The sequence below is a fragment of the Mastacembelus armatus genome, chromosome 16 (assembly GCF_900324485.2).
Source record: "Mastacembelus armatus chromosome 16, fMasArm1.2, whole genome shotgun sequence".
Classification (NCBI taxonomy): Eukaryota; Metazoa; Chordata; class Actinopteri; order Synbranchiformes; family Mastacembelidae; genus Mastacembelus; species Mastacembelus armatus.
This window is the reverse complement of record NC_046648.1, coordinates 23,340,708-23,364,238: the sequence shown is the minus strand read 5'-3', so window position 1 is coordinate 23,364,238 and position 23,531 is coordinate 23,340,708. Positions and strand designations below refer to the sequence as shown.

The 23,531-nt window shown below is 41.0% G+C and overlaps 2 protein-coding genes across 3 annotated transcripts in view; both read left to right on the top strand.

The window, feature by feature from the left end:
• The window catches only part of LOC113136527 (cortexin-3), a 677-nt gene extending 148 nt beyond the window's left edge, over positions 1 to 529 (top strand). The window contains exon 1 of the mRNA XM_026317411.1: positions 1 to 529. This exon is cut by the window's left edge and continues 148 nt beyond it. Within this exon, the coding sequence (XP_026173196.1) occupies positions 1 to 104 (104 nt within the window). The 3' untranslated portion in view covers positions 105 to 529.
• Positions 530 to 14,652: 14,123 nt separating this feature from the next.
• Positions 14,653 to 23,531, top strand: part of ptpn23a (protein tyrosine phosphatase, non-receptor type 23, a) — a 17,896-nt gene continuing 9,017 nt past the window's right edge. The window contains exons 1-16 of one of the 2 annotated variants that reach the window (XM_026317596.1): positions 14,653 to 14,883; positions 16,766 to 16,840; positions 17,537 to 17,664; positions 18,224 to 18,300; positions 19,836 to 19,885; positions 19,966 to 20,097; positions 20,180 to 20,260; positions 20,381 to 20,512; positions 20,617 to 20,664; positions 21,094 to 21,150; positions 21,255 to 21,313; positions 21,418 to 21,497; positions 22,049 to 22,163; positions 22,288 to 22,353; positions 22,828 to 22,973; positions 23,085 to 23,402. In XM_026317596.1, coding sequence (XP_026173381.1) covers positions 14,800 to 14,883; positions 16,766 to 16,840; positions 17,537 to 17,664; positions 18,224 to 18,300; positions 19,836 to 19,885; positions 19,966 to 20,097; positions 20,180 to 20,260; positions 20,381 to 20,512; positions 20,617 to 20,664; positions 21,094 to 21,150; positions 21,255 to 21,313; positions 21,418 to 21,497; positions 22,049 to 22,163; positions 22,288 to 22,353; positions 22,828 to 22,973; positions 23,085 to 23,402 — 1,648 coding nt within the window. In that variant the 5' untranslated portion in view covers positions 14,653 to 14,799. Of the gene's footprint in view, positions 14,884 to 16,765; positions 16,841 to 17,536; positions 17,665 to 18,223; positions 18,301 to 18,462; positions 18,540 to 19,835; positions 19,886 to 19,965; positions 20,098 to 20,179; positions 20,261 to 20,380; positions 20,513 to 20,616; positions 20,665 to 21,093; positions 21,151 to 21,254; positions 21,314 to 21,417; positions 21,498 to 22,048; positions 22,164 to 22,287; positions 22,354 to 22,827; positions 22,974 to 23,084; positions 23,403 to 23,531 lie in introns of those variants that run through there. The other variant, XM_026317597.1, reaches the window with a different exon arrangement.

Here is a 23,531-nt window from a genome sequence, read left to right as displayed (position 1 = left end):
TCGTGCGGTGTTTCCGCATCCTGCTGGACCCCTACCGCAGCATGCCCTCCTCCAACTGGACAGACCACACCGAGAAGGACACATTTGATTACCGCATTGTCTGAGGAGCCCTGAGGGTCCACTGAAAGAAAAATACATAAAATAGACTGATTTGATGCTTCATGAGCGCTTTGGCCCTAAGAACAAATGACTGCTGGTTCACCAGGAAATCAGCTCTCTGAAAATAATTTCGACGGTGGATTGTCGTTGAAATTGGCATAAACCAGAATTCAACAGCTTCTCCCTGCCAAATCAGAAAATTCTCAACTATAACAAGACAACCAGAAGTTTCCAGCTTTATTTGTATAGCACCAAATTACAAACTGTGCTGTCGATGAAGGGTATTAATCAAGAGCCCATGACCGACAGTCCAAGTGATGCACCAGAGCCAGTCGAGGTTCACCCATGACTCCCTTCCCCTGCCATCCGTTCTCTTGTGGACTACCTCATTGCTCCTTCATCTCATGTGTGGAAGTATTTTCTCGCATCTCACACAGGGTCGAATATCTGTTGAGCTCCAAGCCAGTTGGATAAAAACAGTGTTTACATCTTATCATGTTTACGTCCTTAGATTTTTATTGATAATGTAGACAATCAGTGTTTAAAATAGTTAAAGTGAAAAAAAGACAACTGAGGTCATTGAGGTCTTTTGTTGGATTCTAGCAGACAGACTTTGTATGACTGGGATGATTCAGGCGAAGAGGAGTTAAATGCCTTATGTTTGTTGGATCTTCAGTGGTGGTCTCTGCCTTCTAGACATTAGGTAGGACCATAACGAAGACTAGAGTCGAGGTTGTAAAAGCAGGTCAAATAATCACAGAGAAGGGTTTTGTGGTGGAAATGTTCTCCCTTTAAAGTTCAGGAAAGGCTTGGACAGAGAGAAACCAGCAGCGAGTAAATATACAGTAAGTGTTTCTGTGTGTGTGATTTAAAAATTATTTGTCCTTTTAGTCTTGGAGGGGCCTTCGATGTCCTCGTCTTTAGGTGTCCGCAAACAAAAGAGGCACTGAAGAAAAAAATGTTTACTGTGCTGTACCGTGTGCCTCATTTGACAACAAAAAAAAGGTTTAGACTGATGATTTAGGGAAAAGAGAAGATGGGTTCACGTTTTTGTCTTTTAGTGTGTTTTTTGTGTAGTGCCCATGTATAAAAACTAAAACAGCATTTTACTGCCTGCAGTTGGTATATTGACAGTTGGTATGCCAGATCTGCAGAGTGTTGATAATGAAGATGATGCATTTTCACATCAAACCCTTTACAAACTGATGTTGTGGCTCTTTCGTTGGGCAACCTTTCAACTGTGCGCCTTATAGTGTAGATTGTTTACAGTATCGTAGGTCGCGGAGACACTGGAAATCAGTCGGTCACTGATGCGACAGTGTCTTTGCACTTCACGGAGATGTCATACAACCCGCTAAAAGAAAAAAAATAAAAATGCTCCCTGAATTTGTTCCTGCCGGGACAGGAAGTGAACTGTGACCCTTTTGACGACGTGTGGTGTTCTTGTGATCTGCTGTGGCCTTTTCCTACCTATCGCAGATGTTGCGATGTTGTGCTGAGGTAATGTGGTTTGTTTCTTTTGCATGTACTTCTTGCAGAGTGTCCTCTCCGTGCATGATAAATGGTAAAGTGCTTAAACCCTGATGTTGTAGCTGTGGGTCTGTTGCTCAACCAGCTATTTACTGTCTGCCTACTGACGCCTTTTGTTTTTCGCCTGTTTTTGTTGGGTTTTTTTGTAATAAAAATGATCACAGTACAAATCTGCCTTTTTAATGTGTTTCATTTCATTAGGTTCATTCAGCAGGAGGTAAAAGTGGCAGGTGGTAAGGACAAGCAATCAAATGGATGAGGAAACTGTTCTTGAAGTCCCCCTGCACTTTTCCAGCAGTCTGTAAGTGCTGGAGGCCCAACACCTTCTTCTCCTCCTTTTATCAGCAGCTGGCAGAGGTAGCCGGCAGGTGTCTCGATTGGTTTTTTGTGAACCCAGACACTTTGTTTGGCTACACACACACACACACACACACACACACACACACACACACACACACACACACACACACACACACACACACACTAGTCTCCAGGCTCCAGGCTCCAGGCTGCTCTTTGAGCCGAGACCCTTTGAGAGCGCCACACAGAATAACAATCGTCTCTCTGACATCGACATTGAATTTGTTGATATGCAATCATCTGCCACACGCCGCCCTAAAAAACCTGCATCGTTTCTCACACTGAGGCCAGATGTGAATAGATCGAATCCATCGGAATTTCAATTCTGTTTGTAAGTGAATATGTGTATGTGATCTGTGCCACTTAATAATTCTGCTGACATCACACGTCCACAGTTTTTTATTTATTTATTTACTTTTTAGGGAAGGGCAAGGGAGTTGGAGCAGATCAGAATTTTAAATGCAAGCTGATCCCACAGAGGAGAAATGTGCAGTCTGCGCTTCTTGGATTATTATTATGTAAGAGACATCCTACATCTTTTCACCGTTTAGTGATATGGATGCCATCCTTGGCTGATTACCGCTGTGATGTGGAAGCAGAACTAAACATGCATCATTTGTTCACACAGAAACCTCTCACTCACGCTGAAACAACATGCCGGCGAGAGGACGAAGCCAGTTTGTTACACAAGCAGCTGTGAGTAGTGCAAACAGTCTGCCAGGGTGTAGGAGACGCAGCTGAAGACATATTTCATTTTCATACTTTGGAAACAATGACTTTTGCTCTAAAAAAATGATTCTGACATGAAAGAAAAACACCTTTTTAATTGATCAGCCCTCCTGAAACCAGAAAGAGGGTTGTTTTTCTGTGAGTGTCTCCCAGGGGCTTTGAAATTAGGATCATTTCAAGCGATACCCGAAATAGAAACAAATCATTTTGGAAAGAAATCCTTCATTTTCTGTCGCTGAAATCTCATTAGTTCGTGCCACACAAAGATTATAATCCAATCAAAACACACCCTTACAGAGCAGGCGGGAGCATTGGCAGGGAACATTGAACATTGTGGATCAATATCACAGTCATGCTTTATGCCACACAACTCATATTAAAGAAAGCTGCTGATAATTGAATTATTTTCATTCTCTTCATGCGCTCAGACACCTTACACTAAACTCATTCACTTTCCAAATGCCTCATTTCACTATTCAGCCTCCAGCTAATTTAATGGTCTGTGAACAGGTTGGAAAGGACTTTTCTCCTGTGAATGTGCAAGATGACATAGGAGAGGGTCTACTGATAAAGCGTAATTGATTCTGTAGTGATTCCAGCGCTGGTGACGTTTACTATAATCTGTCGCCCATTGTGTTGATGAATGGTTTGAGGATTCAACACAGCAGCCAAAGTAAAGAGGATCACCCCCAACATGGATGTCAGAGCCTTTCAAACATGTACTGGTCTGTTGTGTCTAAACAAATATCAGGTGGCAGAATATTCCTCACCAGCCGTGCTCCATGCTCAGTCCTTTGCAATCTTGGCTCCAGCTTTTCAGATGCGATGCTATTTTATTCATATCCCCATTACCTTTCACAGAGTTTGTTAAAAAATAGTAACAATTAAAAGATTTAATGGATCAATAGAACAAAAATCAAAAGCAGCTTCTTTATGTTGCTCTGTCTGTTTTTATAGTTGCAAAATAAATAATAGAAGAAAAAAGACAAACAGCAAAAATAGTCAAATAATGACGCCAGCAGGAAAAATGCTCATTTTAAGTGTTAGCATGATAACATTTGCTAATTAGCACTAGACACAAGGAACAGCTGAGGCAGACTGGAATAAATTAAACATGATGGTGAGGCTGTATGGAAAGTTTAGGGATTACCAAAGTGATTACAGTTGATTTTTAAGGGAACAAGGACTTCTGTACCGAACTTCCTGGAAGTCCATTCAGCTGCTTCAGTCAAAACCTCAAACGTCAGCTTCCCTGTGCAGATACAGTCCGTGTTGAACCGACAGCCCAGCACTGCCCTGCCCAGAGCCAGGCTGCCAGCTGCAAATACACATTATCATATCAAGGACTTACTGACACAGTCTCAACAAAAGCTAAACAGCATAAACCTCACAGTGCAAGCGTTTGTTGGAAGTCTGTTGTCGTGGATCATATAAGGGGACTTTTTAATGCTGCCCAATAAAACAAAACAGGGAAGTACAGAAAACAAGAGTGAGGACCAGATAGCATTTTAAAAGGTCACTTCCAGTGTTACATTTAAATTCTCCTCAGGCAGGGCCCCTGACAGGTGATGTGTTGTTACTCCAGGGCTCCGTGGGGCAGCCTGAGGGGCCCTGCCAGGTGATTTCAGGCTGGGTGAGTGCTCACACAACCTTCAAAGCTCTATTGCATAGCAAGGACCCAGACCATGAAGTACTTTTAAGACTAAATTTAGAGATTAGTCCTAAGAAGCAGAGACAGCCTGTGTGAGGAGGATAAAACAGGGTGATGTGATCCTGTCTTAACATCTTGTTAAAAGTCTGGAGCTGGTCTGTCAGATTCCTGTCAGCCACAATCTGCTTTAGAGGAAGACACAGCAGCACTTACTCCTGCAGAGATATTTTGTTCCTGCACTCCAAGGGATTTACAGACAGTGAGCTCAGCCCTCTATTTTACCAGTGTCCAGCTGGAGCTGCCCAGTGTAATGGAGGACAAATGCTTCCACTGGCTGCAGAATTAAAAAAGAGAAAATCTCCATAAATAATTTCACGCACATCGTTGCCAGTGGGGGTTTTATAATGTGCATGAATATAAAGTGTCAAAGAAAAAGAGAATTTCATTAAAATATAAAAGATAATGTTTTTAAGGTATTCCAGATGTAACATTGTTTAACATTATTAAACACTATTATAAAATATTTCCATATATTTAGCTACTTATGTATGAAACATGTTTGACAGTAGGGTATAATTTTGGCTGCCCTGATGTTTGAATAGGTCCAGATCCCTAAACACTGAATCCTGAATTTTCCATAATGCAGCTCCTTCATTATCCTCCTTCACTTAAATTTTGTTATCAAACTTTAGTGCTGCTGCCTGTGATGAGCAGATCTTGATGTGTAAAACTGGTGGACTGCCCCTTTAGGAAACCGATCCAACCTTCAGGAAAGAATAATCACTGGCTCTTAACGCTCTTGGGCGCTTATTCATCTCAATTTATCTTGAAACTAATGTAAAAGTAAAATTTTCTACAACTACACAACTAAAGTCCTTAAAAGCAAATATGTGTAAACAAGTTTCCACTGACTGATTCCTTAATTTAAATGGAAAACTCATAATGAAAGGAAATAAGAAACAATCAAAGTCATATTACTGATGTCTGCACTTTATCTTTCCACAGATCCGCTTTGGGCCACTTAAGAAAATTATTCTTGGCTCAGAATCCCCAACATGTTTCTAAATTTGTTCTGGTGGAAAACAAGACAAATGCCACCAAATTGAAAGGTGACATTTACATATAAACAAAGAAATACAAACATTAACCCTTACCTTCACCTCCTTTTTGTTCTCTCCAAACAAAAATGTCAGATCTCTCTGTCATAGTTTATGTTAAACTAATAACATTACACAGTTAAAATACAGGGTGCATGGTGGCCACATAAACATAAAGGTCATGCAAATCTATATTGTACTAATAGTATAAACAGTAAAAAATAAAATAAATAAATAAAAATACTACTAAAGCAGAAGAATTGTCACAGTTATAATTATGTTTTCTTGAATAGTTTTACTGCTGCATTCATATGTACATCTTGTACATCCAATGTGAATATATTTATAAACAGCAGTGCATCATATTCTGCAAAATCTCATGTGTCTCCACTGAACAGGAAGGGGATGAAAAATTCAAATTTAAAAAGTAACTCCAGCTGTTAGACAGATGTGGTGGAGGAAAGAGGATAGTGTTGCTGCTCAAGTAGCGTATACAGTGGGTACGGAAAGTATTCAGACCCCTTTAAATTTTTCACTCTTTGTGTCATTGCAGCCATTTGCCAAAATCAAAAAAGTTCATTTTATTTCTCATTAATGTACACTCAGCACCCCATCTTGACAGAAAAAAACAGAAATGTAGAAATTTTTGCAAATTGATTAAAAAAGAAAAACTGAAATATCACATGGTCATAAGTATTCAGACCCTTTGCAGTAACACTCATATTTAACTCACATGCTGTCCATTTCTTCTGATCCTCCTTGAGATGGTTCTGCTCCTTCATTGGAGTCCAGCTGTGTTTAATTAAACTGATTGGACTTGATTAGGAAAGGCACACACCTGTCTGTATAAGACCTTACAGCTCACAGTGCATGTCAGAGCAAATGAGAATCATGAGGTCGAAGGAACTGCCCAAGGAGCTCAGAGACAGAATTGTGGCAAGGCACAGATCTGGCCAAGGTTACAGAAGTATTTCTGCAGCACTCAAGGTTCCTAAGAGCACAGTGGCCTCCATAATCCTCAAATGGAAAAAGTTTGGGACGACCAGAACTCTTCCTAGACCTGGCCATCCAGCCAAACTGAGCAATTGTGGGAGAAGAGCCTTGGTGAGAGAGGTAAAGAAGAACCCAAAGATCACTGTGGCTGAGCTCCAGAGATGCAGTAGGGAGATGGGAGAAAGTTCCACAAAGTCAACTATCACTGCAGCCCTCCACCAGTCGGGGCTTTATGGCAGAGTGGCCCAACGGAAGCCTCTCCTCAGTGCAAGACACATGAAAGCCTGCATAGAGTTTGCCAAAAGACACATGAAGGACTCCCAGACTATGAGAAATAAGATTCTCTGGTCTGATGAGACCAAGATTGAACTTTTTGGCGTTAATTCTAAGCGGTATGTGTGGAGAAAACCAGGCACTGCTCATCACCTGCCCAATACAATCCCTACAGTGAAACATGGTGGTGGGAGCATCATGCTGTGGGGGTGTTTTTCAGCTGCAGGGACAGGACGACTGGTTGCAATTGAAGGAAAGATGAATGCGGCCAAGTACAGAGATATCCTGGAAGAAAACCTCTTCCAGAGTGCTCAGGACCTCAGACTGGGCCGAAGGTTCACCTTTCAACAGGACAATGACCCTAAGCACACAGCTAAAATAACAAAGGAAGGGCTTCGGAACAACTCTGTGACCGTTCTTGACTGGCCCAGCCAGAGCCCTGACCTAAACCCAATTGAGCATCTCTGGAGAGACCTGAAAATGGCTGTCCACCAACGTTCACCATCCAACCTGACAGAACTGGAGAGGATCTACAAGGAAGAATGGCAGAGGATCCCCAAATCCAGGTGTGAAAAACTTGTTGCATCATTCCCAAGAAGACTCATGGCTGTACTAGCTCAAAAGGGTGCTTCTACTCAATACTGAGCACAGGGTCTGAATACTTATGACCATGTGATATTTCAGTTTTTCTTTTTTAATAAATTTGCAAAAATTTCTACATTTCTGTTTTTTTCTGTCAAGATGGGGTGCTGAGTGTACATTAATGAGAAATAAAATGAACTTTTTTGATTTTGGCAAATGGCTGCAATGACACAAAGAGTGAAAAATTTAAAGGGGTCTGAATACTTTCCGTACCCACTGTAAGTACCTTGAAGTTGTAAAGTACTTGAGTAAATGTACTTTATGTTCAACAACTAATTTTTGCATGAACAACCACAGTGAACGTCAAGAGATTGCATATAAAAGAAATAATGTGCTGCCCACTTTCTCTCCAGGCAAATGGTTTTGTCTCCAGACTAATGTTCTTTTGATTTGTGCATCGAGAAACCTTTAGCCTCATTTAAAAAAAAAATCATAGTGTCTCTGTCGCAGTCCACTGCCTCAGCCTCACCGAGTGGACCGACTCTTGATTTCTCAGCGCCCTGCATCTCTACATCACTCACAACACACTGCATCTTCCTCCTCCATCACATCCTCTCCTCTCCCCTTCTTCTTCTGCTGCTGCTTCCATCTCTGCCATCTCCAGCTGCTCCAGTTTCAGGCCATGCTGCTCGGCCTTCTGCTCTCTGTGCTGCTGTTTCTCCTGAGCTCCTGCTGCTCACGGCTTCCTTTAACCCTCTGCTTGGTGCATGTTGTTTTTTTGTTTATCTTGAAGTTATTAAATTACTGGAATAGGGACTGGAATTTGATAATGTTTAATATCAGTCTAATTTTTAGGTGCATTATGAGAAATAGCTGCCATAATATTTAGTTTTGCTGGTGTTTACTGTCCTAGTGTAATTATTAGGACTTTGGACAAGGACTTTCCTACTTTCTCTTAGTTTGGTCCTCATCAGTATTGGACAGTATAGTGACCTTGTGTGCAGCCTGCTGCCCCTGCGGGGTGATGATGAACTGTTGGCTGCCGGGTGCTGTGATCGTCTGTTGCTATGGTGATAACCCTCTGCCCGCCATCACCCACCGCACACACCGAATGATTGTTTCCACCGACTCTGCAGCCATGGCATCCTCTGCATTGCCTAAAGACAGCAGTCAGATAACAGATGCCAAGGACTACTCCGACATTATGCAGGAAACAGAGCCAGAATGTTGCACAACTACAAAGTAGGGAAAAGGCTCAAGTTTCACATTATAACATTTTCATACACTTGTTTTATGGAAATTTCTAACTGTTGATTCAGAGAAGCTGATGTTTGACAGATGTAACAGAAAAGGCACCTCATCTCAGGTTTTTTTTCATTTAGGTTTCATTTTAGTTGTTGTTTTGTCTTTATTCCTGCTGCACAACTTAGAATTTAACCTCCCCCTGTTGTTTTTGCTTATTTTATTTTTAATTTCTTTACTTTACTACTGCACATAAACACTGCACTGGTCTTAGTGGTGGTGAGGATGGATCAGCTAGGAGAGACTGTTAATATGGAGCAACGTTAAAGTTTATTCGGAGTCATTATTCGTGTCCACCTGAAAAACAGTATATATCAGTGTTTACCTGCTGTCATTTCCTGCAAAACATGTAGTGTGCGGTTGGTTTTAGAGATTTATTGTTGGAAAAAGGTGCCTTGAGTTGCAGCACCGCTATGAGAGGAAATGAAAAGTGCAAAGCTGTGGGATGTAAAACTAAAACAATGAGCCAAAAGACACTAATATGCCCCATAAAGCTGAAAGGAACCACAGTCTGGTGATAATTACAAGTAGTCATTAGTTTAGTTTATAGCCACTTAAACACTGTGTAACTGCAAAATCTTGGGTTGAAATCTTCCACTTGTTTGGTATCTCACCTCCTTCTCGTCAGTTGTCTCTTCCATTGACAAGTGTCCGCTGATTTGAGGACATTTTGCACAAAGTCTGATCACTTTATACTAACCATCAAGAATTTAAGACCTTTAAAGGCTGAAATCTAAATCCTAATTTCTGATTTTTGCCATTTTAGTGAGAACAACAACAAATTTCTGATTTCTTGTTAGATTTTAGATGAATATGCAATCAATTAAAAACGAAATAGAAGCCTACAGTTGTTTCAATTCCTTTCTGAAACTAAGAAAAAAAGCTGATACTAGACTAGACTAGATAACAGAACATTCATTCAGTGTTAGTGTACTCACTTTTTGCTAAGTACATAGAATTGGCATCCAGTAATTGAAACAGACACTTTTATTCAGTAGTTCCATCCTATTAGAAGCTCAGTAGATTTTGGGGTTTAAGTGCCCTGAAGACTCGCAGGTTAAAATCAGGTTGCTGAAAGTGAGAACCCATTTTGAGAATTGGTTCCTTGATGGAAATGACATTCTCTTCACATTCTCTCTCTTTTTTTTTTTTTTTTTAAATTGGCCCATTTTAACTAAAGGTAATTGTGCGGTTTAATTGTGGGTAAAATGTGATGGTCATCATAGGTGGAGTTTGGTTTAAAGCTAAAGTTTGTTTTATAGTTTGTCATCTCCTGTGTTGCACATGTCTTACAGGCATTTTTGTGGGTGTATGTCTGCGCTTCACCACCTACTTCACACAGACTGTCAACACATACACTCATGGTGAGTCAGTCTAACCTCAGGGGAGAGTTTCACACTCATGGCCAAAGTGGGTGTTTCAGTTTCATAAACATGTGTTACTGCCCTTCTGTTTGCAGCCATCTTGCACGGGTCAACCAGTTGCTTTTGCTCAGGGCCCTACTCTCTGTATCCTGCCTAGTCCAGTCCAGTCCAGACCAGAGGTTATCTAATGCTAACTAGAACCTCCTACATACCACCTGCACCTGTTATCTAAGGCCTTGGTAGGAGAACAGGTGGGCCTTTTATTATCACATTTGTATTTAATAATGTGTCTACTTGTTTCAGCACAAACTACAGTTCTGTCATTAAATTATTAGAGCTGGGCTTTTATGCTTTCAAAGGTGCGGGCTGATCCGATCTTGTGCAAAATGGTGTCTAAATGCTGGTGTTATGGTGGGAACAGTTTGCAAATGGCTGTCTGACTGTCTGACTGTCTGACTGTCTGACTGTCTGACTGTCTGACTGTCTGACTGTCTGAGAGGCTGCGTGGCCACTAAAACCACCGCAACCCCGGTGAGTCTGACACGCTCTGCACTTACAAAACATCAGCTGTGTGTTTCAGATCACAGGCTGGGTGCGACCATGTCTGCCTATGCAGTCTCTCACTTTTGTTTTCTTTGTACCTTACGCCCCTCCTGTCTGCCTTTTTGTTAATCTTCTCAGCTCTCCCATTTCTCTTCTGCTTCCCCCTCCTTTCTGTTTCACTCTCCCCCTAATCTCTGTCCATCTCTCTTCCTCCCGCTCTCCCCTTCTCTCAAAAGCCCCTCATTTATCCATCGTTGTCTCCTTGTCTTTCGTCTTCATCTGGACGGTCTGTCCATATCTCTGCTCGCCGTCTTCATTTTTTTAACTGCCCTGGCTGAAATCTGTTTGGTTATTTGTAGTCTTTTTTGACTGTCTCCTCTTCTGTGATCTTGTTTTATAACCTTGCACCAAAGTGTTATGTGTTTGAGACACCAACACAAAGGGAGACGTGCTCGTCTCTGCTTTTCTGTCCTCCACCCTGCATGTCTCACCCATCCTTTCCCTCATAGTAGTCTGTCTTTGTTTCTGTCCTTTATGAAGCTCCCTATTTTTTCTTCTCCTCAATGCTTTCATTTTCTTTTTTATTCTCCTCATCATGTGTCATTTCTGTCCGTCCTGTATTTCATCCTGTTTGTCTTTATCACAGCCCCTTGTCTTTTTCTCCTGTCTGTCTTCCTTACTCCTCACATCTCATCATCATCTTTGTCCCTTCCTTTTTTCTCTCCTCTCCTCTGTCTGTCTGAATGTCTACCTGTCCTTTTTTCACCTCCATCCCATCCTTCCTCCCTCCACCTTTGGCAGCACAAGCAGCTCAGTGTTGCTGGTATACATGGCGATGTTGAAGAGCGTCTTGTCTGTGGGTGTCTGTGCTGCACCCCAGCAGGATCTCAGCCACCTCCCTGTGGCTGTGCTGAGACGCCCAGTGCACCGCTGTCATCTTCAGCCTGTCTTTGGCCTTGATGTCGGTGCCATTCTGCACAGATGCACGGCGCCACTCAGTGGTGAGCAAAGGAAAAAACATGAAGGGAAAGTGATGACAAATGACGGCTGTGACTAAGCAGGTAGGAAAGATGGTGTGTACACGTTCTAACAGTGGTATTGTAAGATGGTTGAAAATGGGATTTATGTAGATTTTTGGCTTATTTCAGAAATGTGCAGCTCAATCTCAGAGCTCATGTCCTAAAATGGGGGCATGGGTCTGGGCCTGTTTTGGCTTTGGTTTGTCAGGGTTCCCTTTCTGCATTCATGACAAGACCCCGTGCACAAAACCAGGCACATAACAAAAATTTCTTCTGACTTTATTGTGGAAGAATGTTTAACAACCACATACAGGTGTAATGTTTGACTGTCCATATTCTTTTGACCTTATAGTGTACAAAGTCCTCACCAGGCCCTTCTTACCCACAGTACAATAGACTATATAAGTATATAATATAGTTTTGCAATATCAATATATCACAGAACACAACTGCATATCTCAGTGATCCTTTGATGGTCCAATGGTCGAATCATATAACCAGGAAACTCATTAGAAAATGATTTTTATTTTCAGCAGTAAATTATTCATTTCCACAATGTGTTCATCACAATATTATACCATAACTGTAGCTGATGTCTGTCCTCACCCCTTCTAACAGATCCACCCTGCTGGAATAACCATCTGAGGAAGCCGTCTTGTCCACCGTGGTTTGGGCGTTCCTGTTGACACCTGTTGAGCAGCGAGATGCAGCTGGAAGAATAAAGGGAACAAGCCATGCAAAGGAGCAATCATTCATCCGTTTATTTATTAAACCTTTATTTATACAGTGGTCTAATGAGTGCACTTTCACTCTTTTGCATGGGCGCCCTGTGTACACAGGAAAATAAAGCTCATCAGCTGGAGGAGATCAGATTTGTAGGTGTATTTCTTCTTAGTGCTGTCCAGGGTATGTTCACTTTAATGATAATGGCATGAAGTGTTTTTCCCCCCTGTGCCATGGTCTGTATTTATTCTCTTACTTGTAGTCGCATGTGGGAGCTGCTGAGTTAAACCAGTAAATGTTCCACAGCTAAAGTGATGGTGGATGGTGAAAAAGGAGTTTGTTCACATTACAGTTAGAAGCTGAGGACACTGCTGCATTAATCATGGACACCTAGGAGGGCTTGATCATCGCTGAAGAGCAGAAAAAGAGCAGTCCGGTTATCTTGTATTGCACTCCAGTAACGCTGGGGGACTTTTGAGACACAGATTAAAAACACAAAGGTCTAAATCAATGCAGTGCAGGCAGAGATACAGTATCCTGACTTTTCAACCACTGCATTAGTCAAGCTCACCTCTCTTTAATGCAACTCAATAACATCTTTCAGACCCATCTGCCTATATAGTAAATGTCTTTCAGGCTTGGTTGTTGTAACAGAAGTCAGAAGTGAAATACTCTGTCAGTTACAGCTTGTTGAATTAGACACAAGATCTGTCCAGGCTCTTCTGTGATTTCTGTCACTGCATGACACAACACCTCTGCCGTGCTAGTTATGCTAGTTAGTTTTACTAATGAAAAGAGACAAATCAGTTTAATTTTATTTGGTTTTTTTATTCATATAAATGATCAGTTGTGACAATTTGTATTTTTTTCCACATTTTAAGATGTGATTTTCACATCATTTCCTTTTGCCCTGCAACTACTCTTATCCTCTGCAACCCTCCGTTTTATAGTCATAACTTTAAATTTTATTAATTCTAATGACACATTGTTCAGTTCTCTGTATTTTCATAGAGATATTTTTTATTCTAAGAGACAGGTGGTTGTAGAATCTGTATACCTTCTGTTCAGTCCAAATCTACTTTGAAATGGGATAACAAAAATATGAGTTTATTCAATGAGATTTTCTTCACTTTAAACTACAAATATTAAATAAGAAAAACACAACTTTTTGTTTTAATTTATCCATATGTGTACTTGACAAATTAAATTATTAAATGATTAAATTTTGAATGAGGGCTGAATATTGTAATTTATGTGCCCATTTTCATATTTGCTTTTTCTGTCTTCAAATGAAAATTGGCAAAACATATGTGGCTTGGGATTTTAAAAGAAAAAGCTTTGTTGTGTCCTCTGATCCTCTTTGAAAGGAAAGAGGAAACTCAATGCAATTGCATTAGTGGAAGTACACTGTATCTGTGAGCAGTAAATTATAAATGAATGTTATATATATAGATATGATAATAAGAGTGTTTTTTAATGTAGGCTTTTTAAAAACTAAGCTTAATACAGTGGCTATTTTGTTATTGTAATTAAGACTGGATGCTAACTAAATTCATTAAAAATTAAGACTGTATTGAAATTAAATGCACATTGTATCTGTACCTGCATCAAAACGATCAGTGATGTGATGAACTGCTCGGATCCTTTTTGTTGTCTAGATTGAGTCCCAGTGTAAAATATGCTGCAGCTTAAATATTAAGATGATCAATGCAACATTCAACAACCTGCTGCTATATAGCCTGAAACTATTGTGAGAAATTATTACTTATTAATCATTTAAGCCATTTTTTCTATATTCTCAGTTGGTCACTTTCTGTTATTTTGCCTTGTTTTTAATTTAGTTACTACTGATTCATTAATGTGAAGCATTTGTCACAAACTACTGTTAGTATTGTATTTTGACAGTGTGATGGCTGTAATGGGGCAGTGCATTCATTTACATGTTAAAAAATGAGTCTATTTTAAAGTCAAAGTTGTTTCAATAGTATAAGGTTGAAGGTTCTTGATCTTGTAAACAGCAGTTGCCATTTAGTTGTTATCCTGGAGCTTTATATTATCTCACACGATCTTCTTCAATAGAGGGAGTTGCTCATACATTTATCATGGAATTGTAGATTTTAAATAATAATAATAATAAAATAATGCAAATATTCCTCCTTTATGGTATTACATTTCTCCAGGATTTCCAGAGAAGCCAATAAACATTAGTTATCATGAGCTCGTTGTCTTGGCATAAATTTTTTCTTGTGTCTGTCTAAATAATGTGAACATAATATAAAACATATAATCCTTCCAATGGGTTGACAAACAACGCAGTCAAGCTGCATCACAGACTACTTTTCCCACAATTCCACGCGGTACGTATCGGGAGTCAACGTCACACACGTTCCCAACTTCCGGTTGGACTGTAAATGGATGCATGACACGGTTGTTTGGAGCAAAGATATTTACCGTGAAACCGTTAACGTCGACGAAACTACGGACGCGGTTTTTAACATCATAACGGCTGACGGTGCCGCGTAGAGTCGGCCGCGATGGAAGCGGTCCCCCGGATGCCGATGATCTGCCGGGATCTGAAGGAGGCTGGGGAGTTCCAGTTTAGCCCGTCCGTCAAGCAGGTGAGCTGGGTGGGGAATGGAGCAACAGGGCTGAGGTCTAAAGTCAAACCAGGATTACGGACGAGCGGTAAACACAGCCGGGAATCCAACCTTAGCGCCGTTACGACTCACCGCTAGTTGCTACTGCTCGCTGGAGACAAGGGAACTTTCCAGAACGGAGAGCCGGGCAGCTAAAACCCGACCACCGCCTTTTGTTTGCTAACGTTAGCTTCTGGCTAGCTAGCATGAAGCTACAAGCCGCAGTTAAACTTCTTAGTTAGCTCTAAACTAACGCTGAGCTAAGTGGCTAAGCAGCTGGATATCAAACAAACAGGACACAGCGGTGAAAACTACCGAAATAAAACACCCAGGGGCTCCTCAGGGCCCAGGCAGCCTGCTAACATAACACCTAAATAATGTTTTATCAACATGCAGCTTCCAATGAGATGTAGGAGAATGTTTGGTTATTTTCACTCAAATCTAAATGACAGGGAAAAGTAACACTAGTGAGTTAAAATACGGTTTTTCTGACCTCAACCAGTGAAAGCTGGTGGTTAGCAAGTTTCCTGTTGTGCAGTTCAGGTAAAAAAAAAAACACAACAAAGCAATAATGGACACAACAATTTAAAATACTTAAATATGAGAAATAACATCAGAAATAATAAGTTCATAGACAGAAGATAATACAGTGAACACAGATGTGGATGTTGATTTGTTTATATTTGTTTATTTAGTGCTTTCAAATGGGGAAAAACTACACACACTGTTTGTGTGTGTGTTTAAGAGCCAGTGACTCTTATGGGCTTTGCGGATTAATGTTCTCGATGCATTCTGTTGCCATTTCTGTTCCAGCTCCTGTTTTTCATGGTCTCTAGTGTCGTTACCTAGTTCTCTTTATAAGCATAGCTCTACTGATGGTACCAGTTCAAATTCTGACCTGCTGTGTTGTTTACCATGCAGTCTGTGTAACGGGCTTATGGGCTGTCTGGGGCCGTCCAGCCGTGATCCGCTCAGCTTCTGTTACAATACGTTGTCTTGTTTGTCCTTACAGTCACAGACAGGAATATGTTTGTTGATGCCATAAAGTCCTTGCAGTGATAATAAAAAGGTGTGTCACAGGTGGACAGTGAAATATCAGGACATGAATACCTTATACATTTTTTGGATTATTGTAAGTTTGCACTGATCTTGTTGAAATGAATTTAATCTGTATCTGACAGTTTCAAGAAAGCAAGTGCTGATCATTCAAATGCTTCTTGGTTTTTGCTCTTCTTTAGCTGCTGACCTGTTTTCCAGAAACTTCCTGATAACAGATAAAAGAACAGCTCTTTGCCCCTCAGCACAAATGCAGAATCTCATTGTAGAACACGTCAAACTGTGATATGTGAGAGGTTAACGTTGTACTCCTTAAGTGCAAACATGTATTGCTGATCTTTATTGTTTAAGACTATGTTGTTTAGCACAAAAACACATTTTTGGCTTGTACAAGTCAAAGCAGGACAATGCTGATGTTGTTGCTGTGTCACTGGGTGTCTCTCTCACAGCCTTGTGACCTTTCTCCTTCCGTGATTTAATTCTAGAACAAAAGCAGAGGCACTAGTAAAGACTGAATATATTTGCAGGACTGTTGGGACAGGGTAAGCCTGGTGAGAGTGCTTCAGTGTCTGAGTCTAAACTCTTGGCTCTTTCTTGGAAGTAAAAATTTAGCATGATAAGTAAGTAGCTAGAGTTTTAAGAAATTTGAAGGGGATGTTCTCAGTGTTTATCCTTTATGCAGGATAATATTAAATATAATTATGTTGCTAAATGCAGATCTTTGAAAACAGAATTTCAGTGTAAGCAGGGAAGAAACTTGATTTTTAACAGATCATTCACCCATTTCTCATTTTTGTTCCTTTTCTAGTTCATCTTGAAGAACTATGGGGAGAATCCAGACAATTACAATGAACAGCTCAAGAAACTGGAGACACTACGACAGGTGGGCCCTCAGATAAACCCATCTAGACGCAGCATAAATATTTTCTGTCAGTTCTTTGCCTCTAATTACCTGGGTTCCTGTTTAAGCTGTTAGTGAACCCACTGACCTTTTCTACCATCAATGCCACCTTGATTACATGTACCACTTCAATGTTTCCATGTACCAAGCTCTGGAAATTCCTGTGTATGATGACTAAAAGCCCTAAGATAGAACAAAATGATCAATAAGACCTTTGGATTTGTGAATAAATCAGCCACGAACTTAGCTCTATTAATTCTCTGATGAGTTGATGTACGTCAACCTGCAAACCTGGCCAACCGGGTCCTCTTGGTGTAAAATACATCTGTCTCTCAAAGTTCTGCAAACCTTTAACCCTAACCCACCACCTCCCATCCACCTCAAAACCTGCATCCAGTGCTTCACAACTCCTCAGCCCACTCTGAAATTAGATGCAGTGGAGCCGCTTAGTGAAGAGGATGTAATGAGTGTGAGCCTCTCTGAATTTGTTTTATTTCCCTGGGGAAATTCTAATGGCAGATGTGTGGAGTCACATGTTCAATCTAACAGCTGGATGGTGATCTGTTGTGTTGGTGTGTCAGTTTGCACATGGAGTTTTAGTTCAAATAATACCTCAGTGTCACAGTGTGTTTGGAGCAGCAGTGGTACAGAACAGAATGAACTTTGTCTGTTCCGTAGAGTGCAGTGAACGTGACGAGGGATTTCGAGGGATGCAGCACCCTGAGGAAGTACTTCGGCCAACTGCATTACCTCCAGAGCCGCGTACCCATGGGAGCGGGCCAGGAAGCTGCTGTGCCCATCTCATGGTAGAAACACACACAAACAGAAGCAGACACACATACCTTTACTAAAAACACACTACCCTGAGTCTGAATGTACAGGAGTGGACAAAATAACAGGACCATTTTACAAAACAGTGGAAAACGGTGGTGTATGTACTGATCCTTGCTGCTAAGTCAGACTGTTGAAGGTTCAACTATGTGGTGATTTTTGAGTCTGTAATTCGTGGCTTTGATATAGCAGATTGTAATTTATGATGAAGTCCTCCTGTTGGTTTCCCCACTCCTTGTACAGACTGGGACCAGACACTCTTCCTTCCTTTCTTTCTTGTTAAGTGTTTTTAAAAATCATCTTGTCCTTTTGTCCTACAACAGCATGAAAGCCTGTAAAAATAGATTATTTCCTTACTTTGTACATCCATTTGAGGCAACTTCTTGAGATCGAGAAGTTAGGAAAGACCTAACTTGTAGTCCGTGTGTAATTTTTATCATACATAAATGAAACTGGTCACAACATAATAAATATTAATGGTTAAACACAATAAACTCCACTGTGTTTTTCTTTCTCTTGTGTCTTTGTGTGCAGGACTGAAATTTTCTCTGGAAAAATTGTCACCCATGATGACATCAGCTATGAGCAAGCCTGCATCCTCTACAATCTTGGTAAGTTAAATCATGTGGAACAATTTATAATCTTGTTTTAAAACAGACTAGTTACTTTGCAGTAATTACATTTTGCAGGATACATGTGAAGGACTGAATGATGAAGTGGGACTATTCAGACCCTTTATTTTATTTTTATTTATTTAACCTTTATTTAACCAGGTAGGTCAATTGAGAACCAGTTCTCATTTACAATGACGACCTGGCCAAGGGGCAGCATAAAAGGCAGACACAAAACAGTAAGGACATAAACAAAAACACAGATAAGACAATTTTACAACACAGTCATAAAAGAAAGTACAAAAGGGTTCAAAGAACAATAAATACAGTAACAGGCATTAATAAATGAGTGGTTAAAGCAAGTGCAATGGTCTTGTACTATTGATTGTATTGAATCTTTAAAAGAAGAGTGGGATGAATGAGTTCAGCTTAAGGGTCCGTTGCAGATGATTCCCGTCATCTGCAGCAGAAAACTGGTAAGAGGATCGCCCAAAGAGGTGCGGACTCTGGGTGTGAGGAGCTTGATATAACTACTAGAAGTTAGACAGCAATATGTGTTTTAAATATTTAGAAGTGACTGTCAATACGACAGAGCTTTCCCTAGCAGGTAGCAGGTATTACAACTTCCCTGGAGTTCAGCAGAGAATACAGGTGGCAGTGGTGAGTGTTGAATGAGGCCCCAGTCACAAAGCAGATCGCAGCATGGTAAATTACATCCAGTTTGTGAAGGAGAGATTCTGAGGCACACCTGTAGACTACATCACCATAATCCAGAATAGGGAGCACTATCATTTCACCAGACACCAATGCGGGTTTTGACCTTACTCAGCAGTACATTTATGTGAGTTTCAAAAGCGAGTTTATGGTCAAGCCAGATTCCAAGATACTTGAAGCTTGTGACAAAATCAATCTCACAGCCATCCAGGAAGGAAATTTTAGGGGCACACTCAACCTGTGGTAGATTTCTGTTGCGAGCCATACACTTAGTACACTTTATTTGTGTTTAAAACTAAATGGTGACTGGAGAAAGCGTGTTTAATGCTGTTGAAACTGGCCTGTAATGTAGACAGTGCAGTAGTCAGGGAGGAACTGGATGTGTAAATAATGGTGTTGTCAGCGTACAGATGTAGTCACTGGCGGCAAGTGCAATATTACAGAGTAGGACCCAATATGCTTCCTTGTGGAACACCATTAGATAGAGGCAGGGGGTCTGAAGAAGACCCTCTGCTCTCACTGTTCGGTGGTTGCATTTGATCTCTGAAATTCAGTCAGACTCACAGATGACTCCCACACTCCTATGATGCACTTTATGTCATGGGCTGTGTGAACAAAAAAAAGAAACAAAGCAAACAGTGTTTCCGTCTGTATGATTTTTATGACTTGATTCCCTGCTTCTCTCAACAATTTATTATACAACACCAATGCAAATGAGTGTTTTAGCAAACTGTAAGTTTACTTACTGTAAGGAAAACTGTAAAAACGCAAACGATAGTCCCCTGCTAACCTCACTGAACCGAACTGTGGATTCTCTGTAGGGGCCCTGCACTCTATGTTGGGAGCCATGGATAACAGGGTATCTGAGGAGGTAAGACACACATATGCTCACAGATTAAATGTGCTCATGTGTGCACACACAGTCCAGCTGACTCTCTGCTCTGTGCCCAGGGGATGAAGGTGTCGTGCACACACTTCCAGTGCGCGGCGGGGGCTTTCTCCTACCTGAGAGACCATTTCAGCCACAACTTTAGTGTGGACATGAGCCACCAGATCCTGAACCTCAATATCAACCTTATGCTGGTAGGTGACACATGTAAATATGCACATATATAAACACACACTCATACAAACAAGCATGTTTCAACCAGTGTGTATCTCCCAGGGCCAGGCTCAGGAGTGTCTTCTGGAGAAATCCATGTTGGACAACAGGAAGAGTTTCCTGGTTGCCCGCATTAGTGCTCAGGTCAGTGTCATTAAATATTAAGTACATTAAAAATATTAAGTATGTAAAAAAAAAAAAATATATATATATATCATCCCGATAGTAAACATCAGAGCATAATAACTGGTTGTGGTGCTGCAGGTAGTGGATTATTATAAAGAAGCATGCAGGGCTCTGGAGAACTCTGAGACTGCGTCCATGTTGGGAAAGATCCAGAAGGACTGGAAGAAACTGGTTCAGATGAAGATCTACTACTTTGCTGCTATTGCACATGTGAGTCTAATGAGAGAGACTGTGTGTGTGTGTATTGTGTTGGCATGTATTACTTAGAGACACACACCTTTATCCTTTCTCACTGTTGTTTTTTCCCTCAACAGCTTTATATGGGAAAACAGGCTGAGGAGCAGCAGAAGTTCGGAGAGCGGGTAAGACTGAAAACTAAAAACTCCCGGTGCTGGAAATTTGATCTGTGTAGTCAGTATTGTTGATTTTTCCATAGTTGCTGCCAGGAATCAACAGTTCAAGCAAACTTTTGACAGGATGACAACATCAAATGAAACACTAAGGGCTCATCAGTGGGAAACATAAACCAGATTTCTTGGTGATACATTCAGTGGCTGTTGAGATATTTTGGTGGTGCACTGCCTGATCCACTGAACTCTACTGTCATAGAGTATGTAGAGCCATGACAGTAGTGAGGCTCAAGACCCTCGTCCTGGAACCACTGATTTCTGATATTTGTTGTTTCTTTTCTGCCAGTTAAATGCCTGAAATGTCTGCTAGTATCACCCCTTTACTTTTTCACTCACTTATTTTTGTTCAGTGTTTCAACTGGTATTTTCTGTTTCCATCAGTTGGCGTACCTGCAGAGCTCTTTGGATAAACTCAATGAGGCGATTAAGTTAGCCAAGGTAGAACAACACTTTCCTTAGATCATTGCAGTGACTTTTACTGATCTTGGTGTGTGTTTCCATTGTTTCATAACCTGAACTTTGTTTTGTCTTTGCACATTCAGGGTCAACCTGACAGTGTGCAAGAGGCCTTGAGATTCACTATGGATGTTATCGGTGGAAAGTGAGCAAGCTTATCATCATAGATTTGGTTGTAGTTTAACTGGTGTCTTATGCTGCTAAAAGCCTGTAGAAATATGTGGAAAAATGCTGTCTTTGAATCATCAGGTTTAATTCAGCCAAAAAGGACAATGATTTCATCTATCATGAGACGGTTCCTTCTCTGGAGACTCTGGCCTCGGTCAAAGGTAACAGGAATTCAGTGTGCTGTTAGTGGTTTTATCTGTGTGTGTGCAAATCAGTATTTGCATATACAGTGTTACATACTGAATGTTTATATGTCAGGATAATGTGCGCTGGGTTTCACTGGGTTTCCCTGGGTTTTCAGTGGATGGGTCAGGGTTTACAGTAGGTTTAATCAAACTAAAATCATTTACATTTATTAAAGTGCATGTATACTTACCTCTCACTGCAGCCACATGTGCATTTGAAGATAAACTTAATGCATCGCTGCCAGTGAAAGTTTAGATTAGTGACTAATTGACTTTAGTAGCAGGTATTAAAACTTCCAAATAGGAGAGATTGTGAAATTATATTAAAAATGTGATGTTTTAAAAACAGTAGATCTTGATGCACAGTGTTGGATTAAAGTGCCTGTGAGGCACAGCCGGTGACTATAAAGACAAGTTACAGAGGATGCAGCTGTTGATAGTGATCTTGTCTCGTCTATCAAACATGCCGTTGTATTTATAAAATCAAGTCATTACCATGCTGGTAAAACTAACCACTGTCCTTCGAGGTGCCCCGCTGGTGAAAGCTCTGCCAGTCAACCCTACTGACCCCTCTGTCACGGGACCAGACCTGTTTGCCAAACTGGTGCCTATGGCTGCACATGAGGCCTCTTCTCTGTACAGGTAGGTACCATTAAAAATCACACACATTCAGTAGTCTACCTTTTATCATAAACGGATGGTCCCCAGTAGTTAAATAATAAAGTTTCTTAATGTCTCTGTTATGGTTATGTTTGTCTTTTTCCAGTGAGGAGAAGGCCAAGCTGCTGAGGGATGTCATGGCCAAAATTGAGAGCAAGAATGAAACTCTAGAGTGAGTGCACTAGCAAGTGGAGCTTTAAAATGTGTGGCCATTTGTGGTAAATGACTGTAACAATCTGCTATGATCTCAGGAACATCCTGTTTGAGGATGTTTCTGTCACTGGCCACTGTCCTGTGCTGTTAAATAGGCAAATGTTGTAATTTCTTTCCCAGTAAATTGAGTCAATGACCCTCAGGTCTTCTGACACATTATATTGTGCTTTGCAAAGTACAAACTTTAGACATGTTACTTTTTGTGTGAAACAAACCAAGGTGATGACATTACGTCATTCATAGTGTATTAATTTTAAATAATTTTGCCTTGCTCAAAATCCCATCATTCCCAGTTGAAACTAAATGAAACCATTGGACTTTGTGGTATATTTAAACTGAAATTGATTTAATTGCTAGTACAGTTCTGATAGTAGATTTTTGTTGTAACCGGACCCTATTCTGTTCTGAGCTGACTGGTCATCTCCTCCTGCAGGCAGTTCATGGACTCTCTGGGCTTGGAACCAGAGTCTGTTGACAACCTGGACATGTACAGTCACATCCCTCCAGTCCTGATGGAGAAGTGTGCTGCTCTCAGCGTCCGACCCGACACTGTCAAGTGCCTCGTCCAGTCCATGCAGGGTAAGCTCCACACCCAGCTATTTCTGCACCAAAGTGTCAGATGTACCTATTCAAAGATTTTACTTATGTTGCAACATTTTAATATCACATATCACATCTTTGGCTGTGCAGTGCTCTCGGGTGTCTTCACTGATGTGGAATCTTCACTGAAGGAGATCAGAGACGTCCTAGAGGCAGACGAGGCTGGTGAGCGGACCCTCAAGGAGGTTGGTGGCCGTGCTACAGGCGAGTTGCACCCAGCGGTGCAGGGCCAGGCTCTGGCTGAGATCCACAGAGACTTAGAGAAGTACATGGAGGCCCACGAAAAGGCCAGTTTTACTAACACAGAGCTGCACCGGGCCATGAACCTACACATCAGCAACCTGCGTCTGTTGGGGGGGCCACTGGACAGTCTGCGAGAAGCCCTGCCCCAACCCCTGCTCAGTGAAGGTGAGTGTGTTTTACGATGAAGCTTTGTATCTAAATTAGCAGGTTTTGGCTAATTTGTTTCTATTTGTCTGAGTTTATTGCAGTAATAGTTCCACCTGAGCTGATAAGACCTGTGGAAGAGACTTTATA